Genomic DNA, 20,602 nt, shown 5'->3' with positions numbered 1-20,602 from the left:
TGATTATGTCATAAATAGGAAAAGCTAATGGGTCCCAACTCGATTATTCAATTCTATGCGCAAAAGAATTAGCGTCCAAATTTTACGTGCGGAATGTAATTTTCTCACTTTCCGGTGTCATAGAAACGGGAAATTTGGCACGAGCAGTGATTATGTCATAAATTGGGAAAGCTAATGGGTCCCAACTCCATTATTCAATTCTATGCGCAAAAGAATTAGCGTCCACATTTTACGTACATAATCTATATCTCTCACATTCCGGTGTCATAGAAACGGGAAATTTGGCACGAGCATTGATTGTGTCATAAATATGAAAAGTTAATAGGTCCCAACTCGATTATTCAATTCTAAGCGCAAAAGAATTAGTGTCCAAATTTTATGTACGTAATCTACTTCTCTCACTTCCTGATGTCATTTTATATGAAGGAAATGTCGCATGGTTACCTCCACGTGGTTTTTCCTGGGTAATGCAGAGAACTATGCAAAATGGTGAACATATGTTTTTCCTCAGTATCTCTAAAGAAACCACGACTTCATAAGATTTTCCGTGTGAACACCAGATAAACAGCAGTACCAAATTAACTCGGGCGAAGCCGGGTATATCAGCTAGTTATACATATAATCTGGATACTTGTGCATTGTTCATGTAATCTGTATACTGGGGCATTGTACAAATAATCAGGATATCTATTGCTATATGGTCACGGTACAGTGGAATATTGTTTTTTGTATTTTTTTTTTCCAGCAACACTGTGGTGGTATTATATTATCATGTGTTTGGGGTATTACTCAGCCCTCATATAGTGTTATTAGTATTATTACTCTTTTAATGGTCTTTATTCCGTTATAGTGGGGTGGTATTATTCCACTATGTAGTGGTAAAGGTAGTGATCATGGTGTGGAGGTATTATGTGAGCCATATATTGTGTTATTTTTGGTAATATTGAGTTTTGTAGTGGTCTTTGTTTAGTAACAGTATTGCGGTATTAATGTGCAGGTAATGTGTGATCATAGTGTGATATTATTATCTGGCCCTTTCATAGGGGTATTACTGATAAGGTTGGTCTTGGTATAGTGCAGTGGTGGCGGGTTGGTCTTGGTATAGTGCAGTGGTGGCGAACCTATGGCACGCATGCCAGAGGCGGCACGCAGAGCCCTCCCTACTGGCACGCGCCCTATCGGCCGCTCACCACTTGTGAATACCAGCAGGGGCCACGGCTCCCCTGCCGGCATTCACAAACGGCACTGCTAGCTGCACTGATCCCGGCACACACTGACTTCAATGTGCAGCTGGAATCCCCCTCCCCCCTGCCCAGACGTCTCCTACTACTTGGTTCTGCCGGGAGGGTGGAGGCGTCCTGCAGCACACTGAAGTCAGTGTGCTGCACTGCTGCACTGGGGGCCGCTGGGGGGTGTCACTACTGCACTGGGGGTGTCACTACTGCACTGCGGGCTGCTGGGGGGTGTGGGTGGAGGTCACTATTACCGCTGGGGCCGCTGTGGGGGTCACTATTACCGCTGGGGCCGCTGTGGGGTGTCGCTAATGCACTGGGGGCTGCTATGGGGTGGGGTCACTATTATCTCTGGGGCTGCTGTGGGGTGGGGGTCACTATTACCTCTGGGGCCGCTGTGGGGTGGGGGTCACTATTACCGCTGGGGCCGCTGTGGGGGGTGTCACTTACCGCTGGGGCCGCTGTGGGGTGGGGGTCACTATCACTGCTGGAGCCGCTGTGGGCGTCACTATTACCACTGGGGCCGCTGTGATGTGGGGGTCACTATTATCGCTGGGGGTCAATATTAATGCTGGGTGGGGGTCTCTATTATCCCTGGGGCTGCTGGGGTGGGTGTCACTATTACCGCTGGGGCTGCTGTGTGGTGGGGGTCACTATTATCGCTGTGGGGGGTCACTATTACCGTTGGGGCCACTGTAGGGTGGGGGTCACTATTACCGCTGGGGCCGCTGTGATGTGGGGGTGGGGTCACTATTATCTCTGGGGCCGCTGTGGGGGTCACTATTACCTCTGGGGCTGCTGTGGGGTGGGGGTCACTATTACCGCTGGGGCCGCTGTGGGGGGTGTCACTTACTGCTGGGGCCGCTGTGGGGTGGGGGTCACTATTATCGCTGTGGGGGATCACTATTACCGCTGGGACCGCTGTGGGGTGGGGGTCACTATTACCGCTGGGGCCGCTGTGATGTGGGGGTCACTATTATCGCTGGGGGTCAATATTAATGCTGGGTGGGGGTCTCTATTATCCCTGGGGCTGCTGGGATGGGTGTCACTATTACCGCTGGGGCTGCTGTGTGGTGGGGGTCACTATTATCGCTGTGGGGGGTCACTATTACCGTTGGGGCCACTGTAGGGTGGGGGTCACTATTACAGCTGGGGCCGCTGTGATGTGGGGGTGGGGTCACTATTATCTCTGGGGCCGCTGTGGGGGTCACTATTACCTCTGGGGCTGCTGTGGGGTGGGGGTCACTATTACCGCTGGGGCCGCTGTGGGGGGTGTCACTTACTGCTGGGGCCGCTGTGGGGTGGGGGTCACTATTATCGCTGTGGGGGATCACTATTACCGCTGGGACCGCTGTGGGGTGGGGGTCACTATTACCGCTGGGGCTGCTGGGGGGGTGTCACTATTACCACTGGGGTATGTTTACAGGTGGCGGAAATGGGCGGGGCTGCTTCAAAATAGACAGGGTGCAGATTTTCACTACTTTTTGGATGCGGAAATGCTGCAGAATTTTCCACAGACATTTCCGCTGAGGATGTTCTGCAGTATTTCCGCATCCTAAAAGCAGTCAAAATGTGCTCCCTGTCAATTTTGAAGCAGCCCCGTCCTTTTTAGAATGACAGGGGTAAAATCATACGTCGTGATAAGCCCCGTGTCCTAACGTGTTGGCACTTTGCGATAAATAAGTGGGTTTTGGGTTGCAGTTTGGGCACTCGGTCTCTAAAAGGTTCGCCATCACTGGTATAGTGGATCTTGTTCTGTGACAGTATGGAGGTGATTATACGGGTCATGATGATTGCAGTGATACCGTGTGGGTTTTTTTGATTTTAGAAAATAAAACAAAACTGTAATTTTTTAAAACGAAACTTTCTTAACATTTATTCCATTATATTTTTAGTCCCACTGGACGTCACAATGTGATTGTTTGAACACTTTTACAATGCTTTCGTATAGTCAGTATCGCAAAGAATTATTCCCTGTAAGTCTAAAACTGCCAAGCAATTTATTAGTCTGTGTTGAAGGCTCATCCTGATGGGTACACAGCTGTGGCATGTCTGGGGGCCTTGTTGAGGCCTATGGGTGCCATGGCTATCCATTGGCATCTTGCGATTGCATTTACAGTCTAACCACCTAGGTACCATGGTCACTGTGGACCATGACATCTCAGGAGTTAAATGACCGGGATTGTAGTTTTCTGTGATCCTGGCCATTGCAACGAGAGCTCAGCTAGCAGTATACACAGGGCCACAGGTGTACCATCAGGGGTCGCTGGGGTCACAGTGGCGACCTGGACCCTGCGCTGAGGGGGCCCAGAGGCTGCCTTCCGCCATATACATATGCATATTCGGTGTATTATCAACTGGTCGCTCTGTCTGCGGCACTGCACCGATCACAGGGCACTGAGAGGAAGCAGAGAATAGCAGGGGGGAAGAAGAAGGGAGGCAGCCCACGGCCGGACTGGAAGTTGAGCACAGAGATGATGTTATCATGTGCTGCCCCTGCCTCCTGATGAAAAGCGGGTGCTACATCTGCCTATCCTGCTCTGCTGTCACATGGAGAAGTGGTTCAGACCCCGGGGTATGTGTATGTGTGTGTGTATATATGTGTGTGCGTGCGCGTATACGTGCGTTTGTGTGTGTATATATATATATATATATATATATATATATATACACACACACACATACACATTATGTATATATATATATATATATATATATATATATATATATATATATATATATGTGTGTGTGTGTGTGTGTATCTAGCAGCCAGTGTCCTTCTTCCCCCCAACAGAGCAGTTCTTCCTGGTAGTGGGGCTTGAATACCCCACGTCCAGGAAGGTAATGCTTTGATTCGTTAATCCAGCTCCACCTCAGCCAATGAAAGACGGCGCTGGATTAACCAATCACAGCCATTCAATGATATCATTCAATGAATGGCTGTGACTGGTTAATCGAGCACCTGCTCTCATTGGCTGACGTGGCGTTTGATTAACTAATCAGAGCATTAGCTTGCTGGAGATGGAATATTCAAGCCCTGGTACCAAGAAGAACTGCTCTGTTGGCGGGAAGCAGGACACGGCAGCTTGCAGCAGCGACGGAGACCATCCCGAGGGACCCGAATGCCGGCTGCCAGATGAATATTCGACACCCCCCGAAAATAAGACACTGTGCCTTTTTTGAGGCAAAAATTAATATAAACAGTGTCCTATTTTCAAGGTAACACGGTATCTATCTATCTATCTCATATCTATCTATCTAGGAGGGGGGGGGCCTGAGCTGAACTTTTGCACCCGGGCCCCTGACCTATTAGGTATGCCCTTGTACAGGGCTCTTGTGGTGATGATGTGGGCGCAGAACCTATGACATAAATGTCCATCATAAAGGCTATTATGTTCATTTCCATCATTAAGGCTTAATGGATTAAATTAGGTGGCACCTTAATTTTCACCGCCAGTTCTAACATGTTCTTTGCTTCATTGAAAAATTGCTACAGCACAGTATGTACGCTGCTTAGGCTTATCCTCAACTACCGCTAATGTGGCTCGTAGCTTCTGACCCCTGCCTACTTGTATTCGCCTCACAGTAGGTTTGGTCCACCTACAACTTGCAGCCACTATGTAATTACTTTGCAGGGCTACTTTCAGTCCCCAATTCACCCCTGGGCATGGCCCATGCCGTCCCCTTGAAGTGTGGATCAGATAGGTGAGCTGTTTTTTGTTTTCCCTTTATGTATCGATACACTTTGAACACCAGGTGGCGCCAATTATAAGCAAATGTCATAATTCTACGCTGCTTTGTTTTGTAGAGTGTAAATGTGTTTATGAGTCAAAATGTGTTAATAATTTGGTGATTTACTAAAACTAAGAAAATATTCTTTACAGGATAATTCCTTTAATGTTAAATGTGAAATTAACCAGCTCAGAATTTTAGACCTACAACTTTCAGTTACCTAAATAGATTTATTTGTAAAAAAAAAAAAGTACTTTGTGACACTGCGGTATTTACACTTACCCTTTTTAGGACATGTGATGGAACTGCAAATAAAGTCGGTGATTTTCACTACCATACGACTATCAACTACACAGTTTGTTGACTTCAGTCTGCCATGGACCTCGGCTTTACTGGAGTGTAGATAGGACATTCCCTATAATTGAAAAATTATTTTGGTAACCATATAAATTGCTGCTTTGAATCAGAATATACATTGAATTCAGACTGGTGGCCTTGTATTACACTATGCATTCTGTGCTGTACTCCTTTATATCTGTCCTATATGTACTCTATTGTTGACTCAACAGTTCACTGTAGACTCTCTATATCAAGTCCCTGGACCCAAAAGTTTTTTTAAACTATTTTAAACGGCGTTACATTGCTGTTTGCGGATAGATGATAAATATGGTTTGTGCACATGGAGTACTCCGGTATGGGATGGTATCTAAGCAATGGCCTCCCCTGATCAAAGCAACCATAATGAGATGTCTATAGTCCTGTTATGTTGCAGAATGACTACACAACTTCATGCTTTGTCTTCACAGGCTTATGTCACGATTTCCAGACTGTGCAGATGGCAGCATGAATCACTCAACACAATGATAAGAACATTTTGAAGTCTTGTTTGTTTTCTGTCACATGCGAGTATGTGAGTGTGATTGAAGTAGCAATAACAGTAGTCGTAATCCACACAAATGCACAACTTAAGCTGACATCAAGTTTAGGCTACTTGCACATGGGTGAGCGTGATATCAGTCCGAGAAACTTGATATCATGCTTATCAACCTGCGTTTTAACCGTGGATGCCAGGTGATTTTCAGGCAAAATTACCTTTGCATCCCTTCTGTGAAATTTTGATCCTCTCGAGTGAGTTTCACGCACGATAGCGGATCGGTAGTATTTCCCATTGATTTCAATTGGAAACCTTGCAAGGCACTCGCATGCACATCGCACGGTTACGTGAGAACCATGCAATGTATTTAACTTGCTATCTGGAAAATGGTTGATCCCTTTTTTAACACCAAACTACCAATACAACTGATTTCCCATTACATAACCATGTTAACTATATGTGTATGTGTGTATGCAGAGCCTTACCTTAGCTATATCATACATGACAGAGATTTTAAATTCCCAGTCCATAAAAGTGCCATCTGGGTAGGATATTTTATCATTGAGAACATCCTAAGGTGACAAAAATGTTTATTATCTTCCAAAAATAGATACAAACAGAAAAAAAAAAAACACCTTGAGGCAATTTTACTATTTAAAAAACAACAGTTTTCTGGCACAAATTTCACCAAAAAATGCTCCAAAGCCGGTTTTAGATCTGTGTCAGAAACTTTGGCCAATGGTTCCATCACAGATGCAGCTGCAAATACCAGAAGAAGAAGCGCTGCATGCTTCCGTCTCTCTCCCCCCCCCCCCCCCCCGCTACCCCCTGCAACCCTCCTCTTACCCCCCCCCTCCCCCCCTGAATCTGCTCGGACCAGTATGCAGTTACTCGAGAAGAGCAATGCTCGCTTGAGTACCTGCCTTGACCGAGCGTACTCGCTCATCTCTAGCAGGCAATTCAAACATATTCTGTTTCTCTCTATAATTTAACTAAGGCCACCTGCACAAGAGTGGGTTGGATTCCGCATGCGGAATCCAGCACTGGCGGCAGCGGCGTCCATGTGTACCTGCTTTCTGCATCTTGAATCTGTACTGTGGATGGTAGAAAACCATATCTCTGATTTAGCCTCTGATGGAACTCATCTAGATAGGTCTCTGATATTGCCTTTGCCTTAAAACTCTAGCTAGGAGTCTTGGTCTCTTCCTGAATACCTGCATACTTAAGTCATCCTTTCCATATTGCCTGATAAGTGGGTAACCTATTATTTCTCAATGCCAAAGCTTTCTCGAAAGAGAAGTGTTCATTGACTAACTCTATAACTTGGTGCAAAGAAGGAGAATTGGGGATCTCCATCTTCTGGTGATCAATAATTTCACAGCAAGAAGGATAGGAGTTGCGAGTTTCAGGAGTTACAAGTGGGTACCATGTGACTTCTGCAGCCAATCAGTGGCTGCAATGGTCAGGTCTCCTATGACTGCATCACCGCTCAGTGATGGGAGCTATAGTGCCAGAAGGTGCACTTATTGGCTGCAGCCGTCACCAGCAGTACAAAACATCACTGCTACCTGAATGTGGCCATTTGGGGACAGAAAGAGTTCCCTCCCTTTGTCAACCTATTTAAAAGCAGTGATTAATAGTCAGCATTATCTCCAAGCCCTGCCACTGTGGCCATATGACAACTAACACCCACCATATATGGAGCGGACTTGGCTCCTGAGCCCCCTCCATACTAATCCACCATACATCTGATTTTTATAAACGTCGGATTGCGTGATGGATTGAGAACATGGCCTACTTTAGCCTTCAGGATGGGGGATCTTTTTGATTGTTCATCACTGATAAGTTGTACTTTTCAATAGTACCATTTTAGGATACAAATAACACATAAATTAACTAATTTTAGTATTTTTTATATGATTCATCATGCAGAATAAATAACATTCTAGCCTTATTGTGTTGATCTTTACACTTATATTGTTTTAAAAAATATATAAAAGGCTTTCTTCTTTTACTACATTTGCATATGTAGAGCAACTTTCATTTTGTATTCTGCTCCTTAAAAGTAAAGTTTCTCTGTGCTTTATTGCAATGGGCAAGAATTACAGTCTTTTTTATGGCAGTTGACATACATCTGACCCATTAACTGCAGGACACAGAGCAGAGTCAGAGTGCTGGTCATGTGACCTAGAGGGTGGGGAAAAAAAGGAGGGGACAAGCAATAGAACTGGATTCTTCACAACAGAGGTCAGTGGTACTGGGATGGATTTCCCAAAATAAAGATAAAAAACGGAGTGCTTCTATTGAGTGAATAAACATTTAGAATAATCTTACTCGAAGTGAACCTCTTTCACAGTATTCAAAAACACCGTATATCATTGCGTCCATCTTCACTGTGCCATAGAATTTTGTCAGGTTGTAATAATCTACCTGTAGAAGCTGAAGGGTTACAATTGGTTTACTTCAAATACAAATATAACCAGTAAGTTACATAGATTTCAGATTTATGCAGAAACCTGAGTATGTAGAAAAAGGTTCAATTTGACATATATCTCTTATGCTGTATATATACATCTTAGTCTGATATGGTGCAGTTTGATATCAAAACACCTCTGCCCTCCTGTGGATGTGCTATGTACTACACGCTATGCCTCACACTCGCTCATCATCACTATAGCATGTACAGAGGAGTGGGGGAGCACAAAAAAGTAGCCCGCCACCACATGCTAATGAAACCTGTCTAAAGATAAAATCTTTGTAGCCCATAGCAACCGATCACAGCGGGTTTCATCTCTTATACTGCTGAGATAAAATGAATCCTGAGCTGTGATTGGTTGGACATTACTTACCTGTCCGGAACCTCTGCATGGCTGTGCGGGTCTTCCATATTCTCCACTGCGGATGTAGGTGGGCACACCACCACACATGCGCAGTACAGTTTCTTTTTTTAAATCTGCTGCTTTCTAGCGGGATCCGCGGCCTGTCTGCAGGGTCAGCTGTGGGCAGGCCACGGATCTGACGGCTTCCATTGACTTCAATGGAAGCCGTCTGTGCGGGACCCGCAGCAAAATGGAGCATTTTGTGGTCCAAAGGGTCTGCAAATCAAACATGCTAAAATTCAGCTGCGGGCGCCCATGATTGTCTATCTTGAACTGCGGATAGTTGACATGTGGACATTGGGGGTGACGGACTAATCTTTACAACAAACTTCATTGGAATGTTGTTTACTGGAAAATATTTTAATTAGATGTGCTAAGAATAAAAGAGAAGGCCGCGGAGGCTTTTGGAAAAATCTGCAAGTGTCTTCAAAAGTAACAACATGCAAAGGGACTTCCACATTAGTTTGTCCTGACTTTTTCATGTATTTGAAATAGCTGACGCCTTTGTATTATAACTATTATTCCTAATTGCACTGAATACTTTTCCTGAGCCCGGATATGTATATTTGTAGACCGCAGTCGCCTTCCTTAGACCGGCTTTCTGCCAGTATGGTCATCTCTTTCTCATAGCACACTGATCCAATGATTTGTCACACATTACAGCCAACATTTGAATACATTTTCAAATAGACACCACTGCATCAGCGATCAGCTCATCGCCCATTGTTTATGCAGCATAAACGATGAACAATGAGCTGAACGATGAGCATTCAGTGTAAATAGCAGCCGTTCAGAACTGAACGGCCCGCTATGTTAAGTCAATAGAGGGGGCGGGGAAGCGCAAGGAGAGAAATCTCTTGTAGCCACCCTGCCCTCTTGCTGGCCGCTCTGTGAGCAAGCCAGCAATACTAGCTTCCGTGCAAAAGCACGAGAGCCAGTGTATGCGGGGACGAGTGTCGGGCATGGATTGTAACTGCTACTGGAGCCAGCCATAGCTTGTCTGCTTAGCGGAGTCTCTTTGATGAAATCTCCTCTTTTGCAATATGGGACAGTTAAGAGGGTTTTCAAAGAGCAGAAAATGGAATAAAATAAACTATCCAGTCCTGATGCTACAGTGCAGCTACTCCAATACTAGTGACTCTGGTCCAAGAAGATTCTGCACCAGATAATCCACATGACTGCTGCTGCAAACCAATGGCTTCAGCTTGGCACATGGCTATTGAGGCCAGTGATTGGCTGCAACGGTCATGTCAATTATGAACAGCATGTGGCTCCTGCAGTAGCTTCCAGAACTGGAGCAGCAGTGACCAGAGAGACTTACTGGAGCCGCAGTACATTTACTGGGTGAGCCATTGATGGCCCTTAGGCAGCTTTGTAAAAGTCTTGGGAAACCTCTTTATAATGTCAAAGCTAACATTGTCACCCCCTTTCAGTTCTATGTTTTCAATATTAATAAAATAAAGACATCTTACTTTGTTAAGGTCCATTTTCTGTTTTTCTGTAAAATTCCCATCATGCTTTAAGTCTTTCAATATGATAACCTTCAAAAAATATTTGTAATCGGTAAATATTGCAATAAAAACAAAATTCAACAGATTTGGTATTGACATTTAGTGACGGTCTGTCCACACCAGCATCAGAGCTTCTATCAGTGATTACCCTTAACAGAAAATATTGCACCCCCGATACAGTCAGTGGGGGCCATTCTGCGCTGATCAGTTTCATCATAAGTCAGATCCATTTGGTCAGTGGGTGTAGTTGTTCTGCTCCCATAACAGAGCAGGAAAACAGAACCCAAAGCGCATTCAGATTCTAACTACTAATACAATCTGAATGCCAATATTAAAAAAGGAGTCAAAGAGTGAACCCGGAAACTACAGGCTGGTAAGTCTTACTACTATTGTGGGTAAAATGTTTGAAGAGTTTCTAAGAGATGCTATCCTGGAGAACCTCAAGGGAAATAGCTGTATAACTGCATATCAGCATGGGTTTATGAGGGTTTGCCCCTGTCAAACCAACCTGATCAGCTTCTATGAAGACTTAAGTTGCAGACTGGGCTGGGGAGAGTCATTGGATCTTATGTATCTGGACTTTTCCATAGCTTCTCCAAAGTGGCAAAAGATAAATGTAATGTTACGCATATAGGCAAGAGAAATACATGTCATCATTAGACACTAAACGGGAAACCACTGGGTAACACTGACATGGAAAAAGACTTGGGGATTTTAGTTACCTGTAAACCTTATTGAAGCGAACAGTGTCAGGCATCTGCTGCCAAGACAAACAAGATCACTCTCATCATCTATTATACCCAGGACTGTAACAAGGGGGTGCTCTAATAACTATGTATAGATATATCAGGGGGCAATACAGAGATCTCTCTCATCATCTATTTATACCCAGGATTGTAAAAAGGGGGCACTCTAATAACTATGTATAAATAAATTGGAGGTCAGTACAGAGATCTCTCCCACCATCTATGTATACCCAGGACTATGACAAGGGGGCGCTCTAATAACTATGTATAGATATATCAGGGGGCAATACAGAGATCTCTCTCATCATCTCTCTCATCATCTATTTATATCCAGGATTGTAAAAAGGGGGCACTCTAATAACTATGTATAAATAAATTGGGGGTCAGTACAGAGATCTCTCCCACATCTATGTATACCCAGGACTGTAACAATGAAGGGACAAAAGGTTTCAATAAAGACTTATGGAACACCCTGTGAACCCTCCATGTAGTTGGCAAACCCAGTTCGTAGGCGAGCGGGTTTACCACCCGTGTGATGACAAACGGACCCACGTAACGTGGCGCTAGCTTCAAGGATGGGACCCTCAATTTGAGATTTCTAGAAGACAGGTATACCTTCTGTCCCACCCTGTACGGTTCAGATACAGACAGACTCTTTCCACTACGCAACTGCATACTAGTCCCCGTTGCTTCCAAGTTTTTCTGTACCTCTTCCCATACTCCCCGAAGCGTATCTGTGGTGACATCCGCTGCCGGACAGACCAAAGGAGTAGGTATTGCTGTAAGGAAGCGAGGATGCTGACCGTATACACAAAAGAATGGAGATACCCCAGTGGAAGAACAAGGGCGGTTGTTTAGTGCAAACTCTGCCAATGGCAGGAACTCTGCCCACTGATGAGCCTTTTCGCTAGCAAATAACCGTAAATATTGCACTAAATCTTGGTTCTTCCGCTTAGTCTGACCATTAGATTGTGGGTGGAATGCTGACGAGAAGGAAAGCGACGTTCCCAGGTTTCTACAGAAGGCACGCCAAAACTGCGACACAAACTGAACCCCGCGATCAGACACAATATTTTGGGGAACCCCATGTAGACGAATTATTTCTGTTACAAAAATCTTGGCAAATTCTTTTGCCGAAGGTAGCTTCTTTAACGCCACAAAATGTGCCATCTTTGAGAACCGGTCGACCACCACTAAGATAGTAGTGCACATCTGGGATTCTGGTAGATCAGTGATAAAGTCTACCGATAACTGCGACCATGGACTGGAAGGAACCGGTAGCGGTCTCAGGGGACCCTCCGGAGGACGCCGTCGACTCTTGTTCCGAGCACAGACCGAGCATCCCCTAACAAAGTTGCGGATCTCCTGAGCCATGCCTGGCCACCAGAAGTGTCTGGAACAAAGATCCAGGGTCCCCTGAAACCCTGGATGCCCTGCAAGAACCGACGAGTGAGATTCGTCCATGACTCGAAGACGTAAGGTCTCTGGCACAAACCATCTGCCCTCCGGCACCCCCGAAGGAGCGTCCTGCTGGGCATTCTGTAGTTGGGGGACGAAGTTAGACTCTACAGCTGCCATCACCACGCCAGGTGCTAAGATATTCTCGGGAGTCATAGTCTCACTTTCTGGCACCCCGAAACTTCGTGATAGGGCGTCCGCCTTCACGTTCTTCTCCCCTGCGATATATGTCACGACGAAATTAAACCTGGCGAAGAACAACGCCCACCTGGCTTGACGAGCTGTGAGTCTTTTAGCATTGGCGAGATATAACAGATTCTTATGATCAGTATACACGGTAATTGGGTGTCTAGCACCCTCAAGATGGTGTCGCCACTCTTCCAAAGCCCATTTGATAGCCAGTAATTCACGGTTACCTACGTCGTAGTTGCGTTCTGCTGAATTAAACTTCCGCGAGAAGAACGCGCATGGGCTATACCCAGATCTCCCACTGACCTCCTGCGACAATACTGCTCCTGTCCCCACCTCAGACGCATCTACCTCAATGAAAAAAGGTAGTCGTGCGTTCGGCTGTATTAGCACCGGGGCAGTCGTAAATGCCCTCTTTAGCTGACTAAAGGCCTCTAGGGCCGCCGGCGACCATTTTACCAAGTCGGCCCCCTTCTTAGTCAGGTCGGTCAGGGGTTGAGCAATAACAGAGTAGTTTCTAATGAATTTGCGGTAAAAATTTGCAAAACCTAAAAACCGCTGGAGAGCCTTAAGGTTGTCTGGTCTGACCCAATGGGAGATTGCAGCTATTTTATCAGACTCCATCTGAATCTCCGTGGGTGAAATCACATAACCAAGGAAAGATACTTTTTTAGAACCAAAAGTACATTTCTCTGACTTGACAAAAAGTTGGTACTCGCGCAAACGGGTCCGAACCAACCTCAGGTGCTGCACATGTGTATCCCAGTCAGGAGAATACACCAGAATGTCGTCAAGATAGACGACCATAAATACCCCCAGGAAGTCGTGAAAGACAGCGTTTATAAACCCCTGAAACACAGCGGGAGCGTTACAGAGTCCGAAAGGCATGACCAGACATTCAAAGTGTCCTAACGGGGTGTTGAACACCGTTTTCCATTTATCTCCCTCTCTAATCCGAATTAAATTGTAAGCCCCCCGCAAGTCCAGTTTGGAGAACCAGTGGGCCCCTACCACCTGATTCAACAAGTCAGGAATTAGGGGCAAGGAGCACTGGTTCTTCACTGTTATTTTATTCAAGGCCCGATAATCCACACAAGGCCGTAGTGTCCCGTCCTTCTTCACTACAAAGAAGAGACCTACCCCAGCAGGGGACCTGGACGGCCGGATATGTCGGTTGGCCAGAGCCTCCGAGATATAGGACTTGAGGGCTTAATGCTCACGGCCTGATAAATTGAAAATGGCTCCCTTAGGGATGGGACTGTCGGGAATCAGATCAATACCACAGTCCCACTCCCTATGAGGAGGCAGAGCCTTAGTCAGTTCTCTGGAGAATACATCCTGAAAGTCTGACAAATACTCCGGAATGAGCACAGTATCTGCGGAGCACACAGCTATGGTAGACAGGTGATTATGACAGGATGATCCCCAATGAGTCAATTCCCGGGTGGACCAATCAAATTGGGGGTTGTACAGTGCCAACCAGGGCATACCAAGCACCACATCAACCGACATTTTTTCCATAACCAGGAAAGACAGTTCTTCCGAGTGGAGAACCCCCACCGTGAACTGTAATCCTGGGGTCCTCCATCGTACCAGGCCTGTAGAGAGAGGGGTAGCATCAATACTGGTAAAATGAATTGGCGTCTCCAGCGCCACAAATTCTGCCATCAAAGGTTTAACGAAACTCATGCTTATCAGGTTAGCGGCTGCTCCGGAATCAATAAACGCCTTCCCGGGTCGGGAAAAATTCCAGAATCTAACCTGACAAGGTACCAACAGTTTAGGAAGTACCTGAAGTCCTAGGCGATCCTCCCTGCAATCGCCTAGGACTCGGAGCTCTTCCGCTGGTTCGGACTGTGAGCGCTGAAGCCTCAGGGGGCAGGTGATCACCCGATGTCCAGCTTTCCCGCAGTAGAAGCAGAGATGATGCACCAAACAAATCCGGCGTCGCTCTTTGGGGTCCAGCGGGTCCACCTCCATTGGCTCAGGAACAGAGACAGGTACGGAAGAAGAGGGAACAGGACAAATGACCTCCCTGACCCTACGGGCCTGTCTATCCTGCTTCCTAGACCTGAGCCTCCTATCTGCCTTCACCGCTAGCTCCATGACCTCCCTTAAGGACCCAGGAACGGGATGGGAAATCAACAGGTCTTTTACCGCATCCGAGAGGCCCTGCAAAAAGACGTCCTTCAGAGCGCTATCGTTCCATGCAGTATCCCCTGCATAGCGTCTGAAGTTGGAGCAATAATCCTCCACACAAAGCGACCACTGGTGCAACGCCAGCAACCGCAAAACCGCCAACCCCGCTCGGTCTGGCTCGTCGAAGATACCCCCCAGTTCCTGGAAAAAGGAGTCCACGGACTGCAGGCAGGAGGAACCCTCGGGGATGGAAAAGGCCCATGTCTGGGCAGAGCCCCACAGCAGGGACATTATCAGCCCGACCCTCTGAGCCTCCGACCCGGAAGAACGGGGACGCATCCGAAAAAACAGGCGACACGCTTGTCGGAAAGCAAAAAACTTGTTCCTCTCCCCAGAAAATACCTCGGGAAGAGGGCACTTGGGTTCTGAGCTGGTTGAGGCGTCCGGCCCCTGCGACACTTCCTGCTGCTCCTGGGCCGCCATGCGGGTGGATAAATCCTGGATCACAGGCACCAGGGCCTGCAGCTGGTTCGTGAGGGAACTGATCGCCTCCATGACAAAACGGTTTTAAGGGCCAGTTATTATGTTATGGCACTCTGCCCCCCGGAGCGCCAGGTGGGGTGCCCTGATCTTCCCGCACCCCACTGTCCCTGCCTACTTGCCTCGGCCCTGGCTAACCCCAGGCGGACAACTGGGCGGCGGTCCCTGCGCTGGCTAGGTACCTGGCGACTACCGCGATGGAACTAACTAACGGGGGACAGAGTGCCGACAGAAGAGGCAGGTGTAACAGACCAACAAAACTTACTAGGTAAATCAAGGCTGGAGGTGGAGCTCACAGGCAAACGAAAGGATACTGACAAGCAACTAGGGCAGACTGGAACAGACCTGACTAGAGGCTAGCAGAACCAATAACTGGCAGTGAGCTCAGGTCACTGCCAGCCTTTTAACTTCAAGCCTCCGCCCGGGGGCGGAGAGTGGGAGGAGCCGACTCTCCCACTGTGCATAAGGAAGGTGGGGGAGAGCGGGCGGCACCCTACGGGCGGACACGCCCACGCCGCCGCACGCTGGCTGCCCCACGCCGCCGGGAGAGCCCCGACTGCAGAGCTCCGGGACGCCGGAGCTGACACCGGAGCGGTGCGCGCCAGCCGCAGGACCCAGCGCCGCCCTGCATGGTAACACTATGTATAAATATATCGGGGGTCAGTACAAAGATCTCTCCCATGATCTGTTTATACCCAGGACTGTGACTGTAACAAGGGGGCACCCTTTCCATCTACAGGAAAGAAGGTTTCTACACCGATATAGAAGGCGATTCTTTACTGTAAGAGCAGTGAGACTATGAAACGCTACCTGAGGACGTGGTGATAGCAAACTTGCTAAAAAAGTTCAATAGAGGACTGGATGCCTTTGTTGAATGTAACAATATTACTTGTTATGGTCGCTTCCTGGATCGTTGATCCAGGGAGTTATTCTGATTGCCAGATTTGGAACTGGGAAATAATTTTCAAGTTCAGCAAATAATGTGAAATGGTTCAAAAGTAAGTTTCAAACATGAAAATATTATGAAATATTATGAAAATATAGGGCTTTTTTTTCAGGGAACACATCAAGGACAGACAGCGATTTATGGTTTCAAATTGGCAGCAAACTATTCTTACAAGTGTCTCAACCTTTGTAAATTACTTTCGAAAACTCTGATTCTATGTAACTAGTGTTGAAACGTTGAATATCTTGACCTATTACTTTTAGGCTTCTGACACAATTGCTGTGTGTGTGAGTAGCGCTCGAGCAGTTCGGGCAAAACTTGCATCGGACACAACATGGACCAGATTGGGTGTTGTCTGATATACGGATGGCCTGCACATTCACATGCATTTGCAAGTCCTAATTCTCATCCAAGATACGTACAAGAATAGGACATGCAATGATTTTTTTTACGCAGTCTGCGTCTGCTTGACACAAGACAAGGACACATCTTGTCTCCTTTTCTTTTCAACCTCTGTGCGGAAGTGATCATGAGGCAGCTGGACTTAAATGACCGGGGTATTGGGTTGAAAGTAGGTGGAAGAACCATCAGTCATCTAAGAAACGCAAATGATACAACCCTGTTGGCATAAACAGCAAAGCATCTGAAGATACTGATCCTGAAGCTAAAAGAAGAGAGAAGGGAGAAGATGGGACTTCACCTGAACATCAAGAAGACTGTTGACAACAAGGAAGTCCACATGAAGGTCAACAACAAGGAAATCCAAGTAGTTAATAGTTTCGTATTCCTTGGGTCTCTCATCGATCATAGTGACATCTTGACAGGTGAGATAAAGCTTCAATTAGCACTGGTGCATACAGCTTTGGTGAGCATGGACCCAATATGAAAGTGCAAGGATGTCTCAGTCACCATCAAACAAAGGTTAATCACAGCCATCATTCCCCCAATTGCAACATGAGGCTGCGAGATGTAGACATTGAGGATAGCAGAAAGAAGAAAAATTGATGCTTTCGAGCTGTGATGTTGGGGAAAACTTATACAAATCCCCTGGACAGCTGGCGACACTAACAAAGCTGTCCTGGACTGTATCAACCCAGAGATGTCCTTTGAAGGCAAGACCAGAGACAGACTTACTTTGGACACGTGATGATGGCGAATTCACTGGAAAAAGAGATGATACTTGGAATGGTCAGTGGTAACAGGGAAGAAAAAAGACACGTTGGGTGGAAACTATCAAGCAGGACACGGGAATGGACATCAGGCAATGGAAAGCAGCCGTAGAAAACAAAAAAGCATGGAGAGGACTGGCCTACAGATTATCAAGTTGGACATGACTGAACGGATAGAATTGGAATTGTGTCCGCTTGAAAAAGCTCGCAGTGTGTGCTGCATCATTGAATAAATATGAGTTCGTATGCTGTCATCCGTTCTTTAAATGTACGAGACACTGATGAAAGTTAGTCAGAAATGCTATCTTTTCCTATTAAGGGGAGCACCTAGACGATGAATGAGTGAGGAGACTTAAAAGGCCATTCATGCTCCTCTGGGTAATATGTTTAATGTCCCTTATTTACACTGATGAAAAGAACGCTATATGACGGCAGCCTTATACTGTGTTTGTGTGTATTACCTCTACTTGCATGTGAGTTTTAGACACAAATATATGTTTAGATGCATTTTTTAAACAATAGTTGCTATTTGTCACAAAGTTACATAAAAGTGGAGATAGCTGTTAACTGCTCATCAAGAGAACTGCAGGTTGTCTGCTTTCAGATAATATATAGGCTTTAGGGGTGCACTTACTTTTCAGGGCGTGCAATGTATATTTTAAAAGCTGTTAATTTTTTAAAATTTCCATCGTAAAACAAGATGTTTGGTCCCTGCAGTTCTCGTGATTTTATGAATACGTGCTCTCACATGGGCACACTGTCATTGCGCATCGCGCAATTTTGAGTTCAGGAACTATCTTCCCGGCTGGAATACGGCGGCGGCTCCATAGACTCCTATAGGAGCCTCTGGTAGCTGCGAGGGAAAGGGAAGCGGAAGGGGGTTTAGCAGCGTGTCTGCTAAACTCCCACCTCCATCCCTCCTTCTCTCTGCCCCTTGCTGGCTGTTTGGAATGGGCGGGGGCGGGCAGGAGCTAGGTGCTAAGCTCCCGCCCTGTCGCCGCCTCCTCCAAATGCTGGCAGCCAAGAGTCTGCAAGAGGATGGAAAGGGGGATGCAGTTTAGCAGAGCTAAACTGTCTTCCCCCGCCCGACAGCAATCTGGGCGCGGCGTATATGTGCCAGACCCGGGCTCTCTGAATGGCTGCACAAACGGCATGATCATATGATTTTCGGTTGCACTTTGGCCATGACGCAGCCGACTGAAAATCGCTACGCTCGTGTGAAAGAGCCCTAAGTGATATACATGAACTCTGCACATGTTGAACTTTTATTTTTATCTGATTTTCTGCTCGGATCCCACCTTCAGCTACTTATATAAATGTTTTAAAATTGCACTTTGATGCAAAATTGCACGTTATACTGTGTGTATAAAGTTCTGGGTAGCAGTGTGACAATGCGCCACTTTCAGAAAATATTAATGTTACGAGGGTTTAGTATGACTTTTTTATTTTGTCATTTAGGTTTTATTTGTACATGTCAAAAGTGTGAAAACTGTCCCGGCGAGCAGAGGTACAAAATGTTTAAACACCCCTGACAGCAAAAGATTAAAGAGGACCCCCCTATTTAGCTCTACCAGTGAGAGAATACATTTGAGGCAGCAATGCCGCAGGGTAAATAATGCATTAATTAGCACTCACTGAAATCCAAAGCCATACTGCAATACACAGACAATCTAGACCCTCCTTACTAAATTGACAGAAGGGACCTGCTCATTATGTCTGTGTGCAGTAATAATGCAGATGCCTAAACACAAAACTAAAATGTTTAAATCATGCACCTTTTTGTCATATTTGCCTCGTCTGAGCCTCGGTAAAGATTCACGCCGTTTATCTTCATCAATCTAAAAAGCAAAATAAAAGTATCATCACATGAGAATGGTAATAGCATCGCCTGTCATGGATTAGATTGGCTTTACAATTATAGGCTGCTAATCCACGAATCAATGCCAGGTATAAAACACACACAATGCACTGAAGAAGAATCTCATTTTTCCCAAGGCTGTGAAAAAAGTAGTTCTAGTGGTGTTTTTGCAGTTTTCTATTTTGCACTTTTGTTTGTTAACCCCTTAATGACACAGGACATACAGTTACATCTGTATTTGTACAGAGGAGAATCAAGAGCCGATCCCGCTCCATATAGTGCAGGTGCTAGCTGTTTCTTACAGCTGGCATCCAGCAGCAATAGCTGTTAACTCTATAAATGCCAATGTCAGTTCTAACAGTGGCTTTTAAATCCTCCAAACAAAGTTCAGGGATCCTCTAAGACCCCCTGCGATGTGATCATGAGGTGCCGTTCAGTTGCCAGGGCAGTCTGGGGCCTTCGGAAGGCCCCTAGTGCTGCCATGGCTGATTACCTATCAAGCCATGCATATGGCTTAGTAGAATACCTGCCAGATCATGGTATAATGTAATACTCTGTCAGATTGCAAGTTCAAGTAAGGGACTAAAAAAAAATGTAAAAATGAGTGAAAAAAACTTTTAATAATTATTAGAAAAAATAAAACAAAGTAAAAGTTTAAAGAAAACCCCTTTTTCCCATATTTATAATAAAAACATCAAAACAGTGGAAAACAAAAACATGTTTGGTGTTGTTATGTCCGTAAAAATCCAATCTGTCAACGTAACGCTTTACTTGTCCCACACGGTGAACATCGTCAGAAAAAAAATACACAACCCTTTTTTTAAATTTTAATACAAAGCAATCAAAGAGTTATATATACTTCAAGATGGTACCTATAGAAACTGCAGAACGTCTGACAAAAATGAGTCCTCGCACAACTATATCAACGGAAAAATTAAAAAGTTATGGCTACCAGAAGATAGCAGCAGAAAATAACTTTTTACCCAAAGATATTTTGTTTTTAAAAAGTAATACAACAAAAAATGCTATATAAGGGCTTATTCCCACTAGCGTATATCGGCCGGCATTTTCACGTGGGAAATGGGAGGGGCGGGAGGAGCAAAGCTCCGCTCTGTCCTGCCCACTCCCATTGCTGGCTATGGACAAGGGACGGTCCATTGCAAACCGCTTGGAGGGGAGGAGAGAAGCAGAGAGCCGAATTGTGTGTTTAATATTCTTTAATCCTTAGGTTGTGTTACCTTTGGTTGACATTTTGGGGGCTTCGGAACCAATGTCCAGTTTTGGTTTCAAGACACAATGCTGTCAATATACAGTGGTCATCCCAATTAA

General features: G+C 45.7%; 1 protein-coding gene across 1 annotated transcript in view; it reads right to left on the bottom strand.

The window, feature by feature from the left end:
* GUCY2C (guanylate cyclase 2C) overlaps positions 1 to 20,602 on the bottom strand; it is a 160,733-nt gene that overhangs the window by 73,214 nt on the left and 66,917 nt on the right. Inside the window, exons 13-17 of the mRNA XM_066594884.1 lie at positions 19,191 to 19,253; positions 10,190 to 10,258; positions 8,173 to 8,277; positions 6,324 to 6,410; positions 5,247 to 5,379 (exon numbers count right to left, since the gene is read on the bottom strand). Coding sequence (XP_066450981.1) covers positions 5,247 to 5,379; positions 6,324 to 6,410; positions 8,173 to 8,277; positions 10,190 to 10,258; positions 19,191 to 19,253 — 457 coding nt within the window. The remainder of the gene's footprint in view (positions 1 to 5,246; positions 5,380 to 6,323; positions 6,411 to 8,172; positions 8,278 to 10,189; positions 10,259 to 19,190; positions 19,254 to 20,602) is intronic.

Source organism: Eleutherodactylus coqui, chromosome 3 (genome assembly GCF_035609145.1).
Source record: "Eleutherodactylus coqui strain aEleCoq1 chromosome 3, aEleCoq1.hap1, whole genome shotgun sequence".
NCBI classification, from domain to species: Eukaryota; Metazoa; Chordata; class Amphibia; order Anura; family Eleutherodactylidae; genus Eleutherodactylus; species Eleutherodactylus coqui.
The sequence above is the reverse complement of the archived record's forward strand: the minus strand, read 5'-3'. Positions and strand labels throughout refer to the sequence as shown.